This window comes from Zingiber officinale, chromosome 5A (assembly GCF_018446385.1).
Source record: "Zingiber officinale cultivar Zhangliang chromosome 5A, Zo_v1.1, whole genome shotgun sequence".
Classification (NCBI taxonomy): domain Eukaryota; kingdom Viridiplantae; phylum Streptophyta; class Magnoliopsida; order Zingiberales; family Zingiberaceae; genus Zingiber; species Zingiber officinale.
Window position 1 is genome coordinate 92,639,938 of NC_055994.1, and position 9,986 is coordinate 92,649,923.

At 46.6% G+C, this 9,986-nt stretch overlaps 2 protein-coding genes across 2 annotated transcripts; both read right to left on the reverse strand.

Moving 5' to 3' along the window:
- Positions 1 to 412: 412 nt before the first annotated feature.
- On the reverse strand, positions 413 to 1,621 carry LOC121983021 (3-oxo-5-alpha-steroid 4-dehydrogenase 1-like). Its single transcript, XM_042536008.1, has 2 exons — positions 1,217 to 1,621; positions 413 to 1,040 (listed from the first exon to the last, which is right to left on the reverse strand). The coding sequence occupies exons 1-2, from the start codon at positions 1,565 to 1,567 to the stop codon at positions 558 to 560; spliced, it is 834 nt and encodes a 277-aa protein (XP_042391942.1). The 5' UTR covers positions 1,568 to 1,621; the 3' UTR covers positions 413 to 557.
- Positions 1,622 to 8,260: 6,639 nt separating this feature from the next.
- On the reverse strand, positions 8,261 to 9,801 carry LOC121980986 (probable carboxylesterase 8). The gene has a single exon (XM_042533278.1). The coding sequence runs from the start codon at positions 9,401 to 9,403 to the stop codon at positions 8,399 to 8,401; it is 1,005 nt and encodes a 334-aa protein (XP_042389212.1). The 5' UTR covers positions 9,404 to 9,801; the 3' UTR covers positions 8,261 to 8,398.
- Between the last annotated feature and the right edge of the window lie 185 nt (positions 9,802 to 9,986).

The following is a 9,986-nucleotide window of genomic DNA, read 5'->3' on the forward strand; positions in this document are numbered from 1 at the left end:
ATTTTAGGCCCTGGGCAAGGCCCTGGTAGCTTGGTCTAGGGCCAGCTTTGTAAAGATATTAGTATGATTTAATTAAAAATTAAACTTGCAGTAATTATTCATCAAAAACTAAAACTTTATTTCATATTAACTTTTGACTATATTGACTTTTATTTTCAGACACTTCATACTTTTACTTCTCACTCATTTTAAAATATTTTCTATAAAAATTTCTTTTAAATAAACAAAAACTCGCTCAAACACTTAGGGGTGCTTGGTTCGGGTAAGGGAATGAGAAAAGATATAAGAATGATTACAAATATTATTGAAATGGGAATAATACTCATACCCTTCATATTAGTAGGGAATGGCACATTCCTCTATTTAGAGGAATGAATCCGTGAGTCCCACCTTCATTTCCCCAAACCAAACACAAGTTTAATTTCATTCTCATTCCAAACCCCCCAAATAAACAGTCCCTTACTACATCTCCAATAGAAATTACTGTTCTTGGCTTAGACTATGCTTTTAAAATGAGAAAAGTTCAAACATTCAGACGCTTGCTAATTAGCTAAAGTCTAGAACACATAAGGAATCAAGGCCTTGACATGCCTCGGGAACTCTCCTTTAAACTTGGAGAGATACCACTTCCTTGTCGCCCAGCTGCGGCCCATCAAGTAGCCCAAGGTGCCCACCAGCACGCCCGAGGCAAACAGGGTCTGCGAGATGAGGGCGAACCCCACGAACTCAATGGCCTCGAAGAGGTAGTGTGGGCAGGCCACCAGGCCGAAGAGCCCCCCTTTGGGGATCTTGTAGGACTTGTCCCCCTTGTTGTTGTTGTTGTTGGTTCTTAAGCCGGCGAGGAGGAGGTGGTGGTAGAAGTTGCCGGTGATGCCTGCGAGGAAGAGGAGGATGCCTGCGAGTTGCAGGTCGAGAGTTGGAGGGTGGACGGCGAGGTTCTGGGCATGGAGTAAGCAGGCAGTGGCTGAGAGGTAGCCAGGGGAGATTTGGAGGGCTGTGTTGAGGGGGACGTGGCCACTGTACTGGTGGATGAAGAGAACCTGAAAGGGGGGAAAAGAAGCACCATCATTTTCAATAAAAAAGAAAAAGAAAAAAAGAAGGCTCTTATGAGTTCTCATCGTCGATAATTTGTGTTGTGAATATCACATCAATCTTCTATCGAATACAAGAATATAAAGTATGAAGAAATAAGGAGGAGGAGGAGGAGAATTTGTACCTCTAGAACTCGTTTGAAGAAGTGGACGAAGAGAACGAAACAGAGCAGCCATGACCTCTCGCCGGCCAGCGCTCCAGGGAGGAAGGCGGCGGCCGCGGCTGCTACCAGGGCCGGAGTATAGATCAGTAGCATCCCTGTGCGGCTGGGGACACAGCGGATCGAGGGCTTGACGCCGGAAGCGTAGGAGGAGGAGGAGGAGGAGAAGGGGGAGAACTTGGAGTACGTGAAGTTTAGGCCCCAGGCCTCGGTGAAGCTGCCGACGACGGCGAACGCACAGGCGGAGGCGAACATGCCGGCGATGAAGACCGAGGGTAGCAACGGGTAGTAGAACAGGTGGTGAAGAATCGACATGATGACGATTTCAGATGTGTGAGAAATTGAGAAGAGAGACCAGGACGGTAATTCATTTCTAAAGTGACCGAGGGTTGGTTTATTATTTATAGACCAGGAGTGAATTATGGACGGACGGCCGCACCCACGCCGTTCGGAATAAAAATATTTTTAAAAAAACAAAATCAAGACAATTTTTTTCTAGAAGTTTGATCTGATTTGTGAAATATTATAGTATGCTTTCATAGACTTTCAAAACACATGCAAAAGAAGCAAGTTTGTATAATTTTCCTAAGCACAGCCAAAAGACATCATAAGTTGTGTAAAAGGATGATCATAAATCTTTCTAATGATGGATACTTTAGATCTATATTTTCATAATTTTACTTTTAGATTTTCTCAAAAAATTTCATGTCAATGGAGATATCATGTATCATTTTAACCCTATGATCTTTATCAAATATTTTCAATGTGAGATTTTAATTGAACTCCAACAATCCTCCCCTCAAATGAAAGACTACAATTACTCTCATGGTTCGGACCTTCCCGAGAGCATCTGGTCACCCTGACCTGCTTTAAGCATCCCAGCAAGCATCCGCACTTGGTCATCTTAACCTGCTCCAGGCCTCTCCGCAAGCATCCGGTCACCCTGACCTATTCCGAGCCTCCCCATAAGTAGTTTGATCCAGTCAATCTTGACCTGCTTAGGGGTCTTTCCCACAATCCTCCCATCAAACGAAAGACCACAATTACTCTCATGGTCAGGGTCTTCCCAAGAGCATCTGGTCACCTTGACCTACTCTGAGCCTCCCCGTAAACATCCGCACCCGGTCACCTTGACCTACTCCAAGCCTCCCCACTAGCATTTTGTTACCTTGTCCTGCTTAGAGCCTCCCTGCGAGTATCTGGTCACCCTGACCTACTCTGGGACTCCCCGCAAACATCCGAGCCCAGTCACCTTGACCTACTCCGGACCTCCCCACGAGCATTTTGTCACCTTGTCCTGCTTCGAGTCTTCCTGCGAGCATCCGGTCACCCTGACATACTCGCCTCCCACAAGTACTGATCACTCTGACCTGCTCCAAGCCTTCCCGCAAGCATCCAGTCATCATGACCTGCTCCGGGTCTCCCCACGAGTATCCGCTTCCGGTCACTCTTGACCTGCTCCAGGCCTCCCCACAAGCATCTGGTCACCTTAACCTACTCTGGGCTCCCCGTGAGCATTCTGTAGGACCGTTGGGCCGGCTAGGAGGGGGTTGTTGGATATCCTGCTAACACAAAAAGGAAAACAAACCCTCCTCGAACTCTTTAGGCTAACACTTGCATAAATAAACTAAGCAGTAAATTAAAAGCATAAAGAAAAGCGAGGCACAAAAGATTTACTTGGTTACAACCGATGTGGTTGTTAATCCAAGGAAGATTAAGCTCAATAAAACTCCTTCTGGCGGAGAAGCCTCGTACAACGTTGACAGAAGCTTAGACTAAAGAGAGTGTGCAAGCACTGGATTTACAATCTGTTGTAAGCTTCCGGACCAAGGCTATATTTATAATCTTGGTCCAGGCGCCTGGAAGGTTCCGCCCTGGGATAAATTTTATCCCCATCGCTGGATCGAGTCAAACTCGATCCTGCTGAAAAGTCCATTCCGGCGCCCGGATGGTTCCGGCGCCGGACACTCCGGCGCCCGGATAGTTCCGGTGCCGGAGCCAAAAGTCAACCCATTGACTTTTGGTCCGTGCTCTCTGCTCCGGCTCCGCTCCGGCGCCGCTTGCTTGGGTGATCTCGACATCCGGAATAGGGCTCACCCAACCCATCTTCCGGTCTTCTCGAGCGTGCTTCCGGCTTCCTCGTCCTCGGAATTACCGGTCCCTTCTCGCCCACCACAGACTCATCCGCAGACCCTCGGTCGCACCCGTGCCGACCTTCGCTTAGCTGCGTCTCTTGCTCCCGAGCAATCTTCCACTCCGACTGAACCACCCCGCACTTCCTTCTCGTCCGCCGGTGTACTCTTTTGCAGCACCTCGTCCCCGTGTCGTCCTTCTCGCTGCGTCTTTCGCTCGAGTACTCGTGCTCCTAAGCTCCGCACACTTAGACACAAGGTTAGAAACAACGTAGGACCTTAACTTGTTGATCACACCAAAACAACCTGGGTTCCAACAATCTCCCCTTTTGGTGTGATCAACCCAAGTTAAGCTAGGGTCAACAATAGATATGAAATTAAACAGTTTATTGCAATAACATGCAACATGATAGAAAAAATTAAATTTCAAACATTCCAAATTTTAATTTTCAATGTTTTCTACCTACCCCTAGACTTATACTTTCCCTTCTCCCCCTTTGATCACAATAAAAATGGGGTACAAACGAAATCTAAGGGTTGACAAAAAAAATTTTGAAACTATATTTCAATAATTTTCAGGGAAATGTTTCTAAGTCAAGACAAATTTCTAAGTCATTCGACATCAAGATTAAGAATTTTCTAAACATAAAACTTTATGCAAGAAAATTTCAGAGAATTAATAACATAAAGAGAAATTTTCTATGCATTTATTTATTTATATATTTTATGCTTTAATCAGAAGGTTTAAATTTCCATTTTAATTTATCAGAAATTCTTAAGTCACACTTTTTCAGATTTAAAGCAAAAAATATTAAACATGCAACAATTTGTATCATGTTAATTTCTATTATTTTTTGAATTTCAAGTTCACAAAAATATTTCGATAGCATAGATTCTAACTTGATAAAATTTTTCGACAATATAAAAAATTCTTTCAGCAATGTGCAAAATTCGCTCGAAAGAATATTTTGTAATTTGCAAGAATTTTTTAACAACAAAAATTCTATTTTACAGAATCTATTAATAGATTTCTTAATCCGAAACACCTTTTCGGTGACTCAATTTCTAAATCGTAAAATTCTTTCGAGAGAGAAATTTGTAATTCGAAAAATTCTTCCGATTTGCATAATTCTTTTGTCAAAATATTTTTAAATTTGCAAATTTCTTTTGATAATATTTCTAATTTGTAAGAAAAATTTGACAATTGATTTTCTAATTCAAAAAACTTTTTCGATAATTCAATTTTTAAATCACAAAAATCTTCAGGCAATTTTTCTATTGAATTAACCGGTTGTTCAGAAGGTAGAGACCATACCTTACTTACCTCGTCGGTCGTTGATTCTCCCCCTGTTGAGTTGCTTTCTTCCAATATCTCTCCCCCTTCATTGATGCTCACTTGGGATGAGCTTTCTGTGTCCTCGGGATGGAGATCGACTATCTCGACAGTTTCCTCATTCTCGGACTGTTCTGGCGTTGAATAGGTGTTGGATTCATCCTCGACATTGGCTGGTTCTTCGTAGATCTTCAAGAACTTTTCCCACAGTTCTTTTGCATTTTTGTACTCTCCGACTCTGTCGAGATCTTCTTTTCATATTACGGTTAGAAGATGGAATTTAGCTCGCCTGTTTGCCACAAACTCGTTGCATTGCTTCTTGTTCCAGAGGCGTAGATCGAGTTCTTCTCCATTCGTTGTCTTTGGTGCTTCATAGCCAGATTTTAATATGAAAGAAATACCAACATCGTAATTAAGATATACCTCCATTTGTTTCTTCCATGAAGAAAACTCCCTTGAATGTTGGTGGATATTCGCTAGCTCCGGCCATCGTTTTGTTGCTTCAGACGGCGGTTAGTCCTTCTGAGGCGTACTCGGCTCTGATATCACTTGTAGGACCGTTGGGCCGGCTAGGAGGGGGTTGTTGGATATCCTGCTAACACAAAAGAGAAACAAACCCTCCTCGAATTCTTTAAGCTAACACTTGCATAAATAAACTAAGCAGTAAATTAAAAGCATAAAGAAAAGCGAGGCACAAAAGATTTACTTGGTTACAACCGATGTGGTTGTTAATCCAAGGAAGATTAAGCTCAATAAAACTCCTTCGGGCGGAGAAGCCTCGTACAGCGTTGAAGTGCAGAAAACAGAAGATTAGACTAAAAGAGAGTGTGCAAGCACTGGATTTACAATCAGTGAATTCTATCTAAGCTTCTGGACCAAGGCTATATTTATAGTCTTGGTCCGGGCGCCTGGAAGGGTTGGCGCTGGGGATAAATTTTTCTGACTGGATCGAGTCAAACTCGATCCTGCTGAAAAGTCCATTCCGGCGCCCGATGGTTCTCCGTCCGGGCGCCCGGATAGTTCCGGGCGCCCAGCCAAAAGTCAACCAGTTGACTTTTGGTCCGTGCTCTCTTCTCTGGTTCAGCTCTCCGGGTCTTCCGCTCCGGCTCCGCTTGCTTGGGTGATCTCTGACATCCGGAATAGGGCTCACCCGAACCCATCTTCCGGTCTTCTCGAGCGTGCTTCCCTCCGGCTTCTCGTCCCTCGGAATTACCGCGTGTCCCTTCTCGTCCACCAGCGTACTCATCCGCAGACTTCGTCCCTCGGTCGCACCCCGTGCCGACCTTCGCGCTAGCTGCGTCTCTTGCTCCCCGAGCAATCTTCCGCTCCAGCTTTCGTACCTCGGAACCACCGTGCGCACTTCCTTCTCGTCCGCCGGTGTACTCTTCCGCAGCACCTCGTCCCTCGGACGCACAGCGTGCCGTCCTTCTCGCTAGCTGCGTCTTTCGCTCGAGTACCTGTGCTCCTAAGCTCCTGCACACTTAGACACAAGGTTAGAAACAACGCAGGACCTAACTTAACTTGTTGATCACACCAAAACAACCTTGGGGTTCCAACACATTCAACCACCCTGACCTGCTCCGGGGCTCCTAGTAAGTATCCAGTCACCCTGACTTACTTCGAGGTCTTTCTCACAAGCATCCGATCATCCTGACCTATCTCCATTGGCATGAAGCTTTTTGAGAAGAACCCAAGAGTAAAGCCATAAGACATAAATCCAAAGTGGATAATATTATATCATTACGAAGATATCATGCATCCTTTTAACCCCATGATATTTACCAAATCTTTCCAATGTGGGACTTTAATTGAACCCCAACAATCCTCCTCTCAAACGAAGGACCACAATTACTCTCATGGTCCGGACCTTCCCGAGAGCATCTGATCACCCTGACCTGCTCTGGGCCTCCCCGCAAACATCCGGTCATTCTGACCTGTTCCGGGCCTCCTCGTAAGCAGTTTGATCAGGTCAATCTTGACCTGCTTCGAGGCCTTTCCCACAATCCTCCCCTCAAACGAAGGATCATAATTACTCTTATGGTCCGGGCCTTCCCCGGGAGCTTCTGATTACCCTGACCTGTTCTGAGCCTCCCCGCAAATATCTGCACCCGGTCACCTTGACCTACTCCGGGCCTCCCCACAAGCATTTTGTCACCTTGCGGTGCTTCAAGCCTCCCTGTGAGCATCTGGTCACCCTGACCTATTCTGGGCCTCCCCGCAAACATCCGCACCTGGTCATCTTGACCTACTCCGGGCCTCCCCATGAGCATTTTGTCACTTTGTCCTGCTTCGAGCCTCCCTGTGAGCATCCGGTCACCCTGATCTACTCACTGTATGATCAAAAAGAATTTAGATATCTCTACAATGGTATGATATTGCTCACTTTTGGCCTAAGCCCTCATGATTTTGCTCTTGGGCGATATCTTTTTTCTTATAAACCATGATCATTCCTATATGATTTTAATATGGGACTATGTTGCAACTTTGTAACCCCAACAATCCCTCCTTCAAACAAAGGACCACAGGCTTCCCACGTCTGATCCTCGACCCACCAGGTCTTCCTGCCCCTTGATCCACCCGACCTACTAGAACTTCCTTGCCTAATGTCTTGTTCTCTTGATCGGAACATATGAGCCCCCACTTTCTTTGTTCAAGGTCAATATTGTACCCACATGACTCAATCATACTATAGTTCTTCTGCACAGTTGGCGATTAAACATTTTGGCAATTCAGACTCTAATATCAATTGTAGGATCGAAAAGAATTTAGATATCTATACAATAGTATGATATTGTCCACTTTTGGCCTAAGCTCTCATGGTTTTGCTCTTGGGCTCTCCCCCAAAGGCTCATGTCAATGGATATATCTTTTCTCTTATAAACTCATGATCTTTCTCATATGTTTTTAATGTGAAACTATGTTTGCAATCTTGCAACTCCAACATTCGCCTCCCCACAAGCATCTGGTCACCTTGACCTACTCCGGGCTCCCCGTGAGCATTCAGTCACCCTGACCTGTTTCGAGCCTCTTCGCAAATATTCAGTCACTCTGACCTGTTTCGGGGCATTTCCCACAAGTATTCGGTCATCCTGACCTGTTCCGGGTCTCCCCGTAAGCAGCTTGATTCAGTCAATTTTAACCTACTTCGGGGCCTTTCCCACAATCCTCCCTGCAAGTATCTGCTTCCGGTCATTCTTGACCTACTCACTTTGACCTACTCCGGATCTCCTCACAAATATCAGATCATCCTGACCTACTCCGAGCCCGCCCAACTTTGTTCAAGGACACCCCACATTACATCTGGTCTGGACCATGATTCTGATATCATTTGTTGGGCAAAATGATGTCCACATATCTCCACAATGATATGATATTGTCCACTTGGACCTAGGTCTTCATGACTTTGCTCTTGGACTCTTCCCAAAAGATCTCATGTCAATGGAAATGTCATGTATTCTTTTAATCCCATGATCTTTATCAAATTTTTTAAATGTAGAACTTTGATTGAACCCCAATAACATCCTTGCGGATCAAGAAGAAATCTGATAAGTGAAAAAGCTTTCATAAACTACGAGAACAAGAAGAAAAACGTACTGTTAAAAAATCAAACACATGGAGAAGAACAAGCAAAGAAGCACAGAGCTTGATGACGATGCTGCATTGCCTCGGGAAACAATGGGCTCACAATTTCTGCAACGCGATCACAGCAGCAGAAGCAGTTGCAACTCCATCTTCACCGCAGAGGAATCTCTTTACCTCTGTCACCAACTCCTCTTCCCTGCTGGGATCGAACAGCTCCACGCCGTGAACGCCGTCGGACTCCAAGCTCGCCGCCACGTGCACTCCTCTCCTCTCCAACATCCTCGCGAACTCCCTTTGCCGATCGAAGAGTGGATCTCCCGTGTGCCCTCTCACCAGGCACCGTGGGAAATTGCGCAGCCCTGCGAACAGCTTCTCCTCGTTCTTCAGCGGATTGGAGTATTCGTGGTCCTTGTCCGCGCCCTCCGGCAATGCCAGCTCCCACATCAAGTCGTTCGCCGGCAAAGGTATGATCTTGTCGTCCTTCAGCCTCAACTCGGACTCAGTCCGCTCGATTCCTCCGAAGTAGGGCTGGTCCAGCACCAGCCCCGCGATGTTCACAGGATCCAATGGCTCCGGAAGCGCCGCCGCAAGGACGGCGGCGTGGAAGGCGATGGTAGCGCCGGCGCTGTTGCCCATGAGAAAGCAGAGGGAGAAGTCGGCGCAGTCGGCGAGTGGGAGGGGCAGGTTTCCTTCCGTGGAGACGCCGGTGGCATGGGCGCGGAGCCAGAAGAGGGCATCGATGGCGTCCTCGAAGGCAGCGGGCAGGCGGTGCTCCGGGGCGAGGCGGTAGTCGACGGAGAGGACTAGGGCGGGGAGTTCAGCGGCGAGGCGGGCGCAGAGAGCGTGCATAGGAGCGGTGGCGGAGCGGAAGAGGATGAATCCGCCGCCGTGGAAGTAGACTATGACGGGGAGCTTGGAGTAGGCGGGAGGAGGAGAAGGGGAGGGGAGGAAGAGGCGGAGAGTGGTGCGGCGTGCAGGGTTGAGGGGGAGGTCGCGGCAGAGAACTCCGGCGTCGGAGGAGGGAGGAGAAAGGGGGAAAGTGAGATCTCTGGTGATGGAACCGTCAGGGTTACGGGAGATCCTCAACACCTTGTAGGGATCCATGGAGGCGCAATCAGTGCTCTTCTAGATCTTTCCGCCAGTAATCAAAGTAAAGATTGAGAGGAAGATGAGCTGAGGAAGATCCACCGACGAACAACTCTTGACACAGAAGAAGAGCTAGGGCACGCTCCTGCCGTCCTGTCTCTGCCATTGTCGGTTAGATCAGGAGTAAATAATGTGTCGATATCTTGTCTATTCGCGCAGTTAACCATTGTCGGCCATGATTTCACTATCAGTGGCTGTGATTTCGCAACCCTAACTGTGCTCGTGCAGCAACGTGCATATCATCCATGGTGGCACCGCCCACCGGTATCGACAAGCAAACGATCAAGAAGATGAAATATTCTACACTATCTGCAGTTGCACAAACCTAAAACAATGATCGGTTTTTCGGGAAAAAATAATTATGTATTCACCTCGTCGAAAATACATCTTTGCAAATGCCAATCATGATTACACATGCAATTTTAAACCAATTAACATCCATTCACAACCGGATCGTGCAAATGAGAGCTCCGTCTGCAAAATCAAGAAAAAATGTGTATTTTTTTACCCTCCGCAAGCTTAGCGCATGGTTTTCATTCTA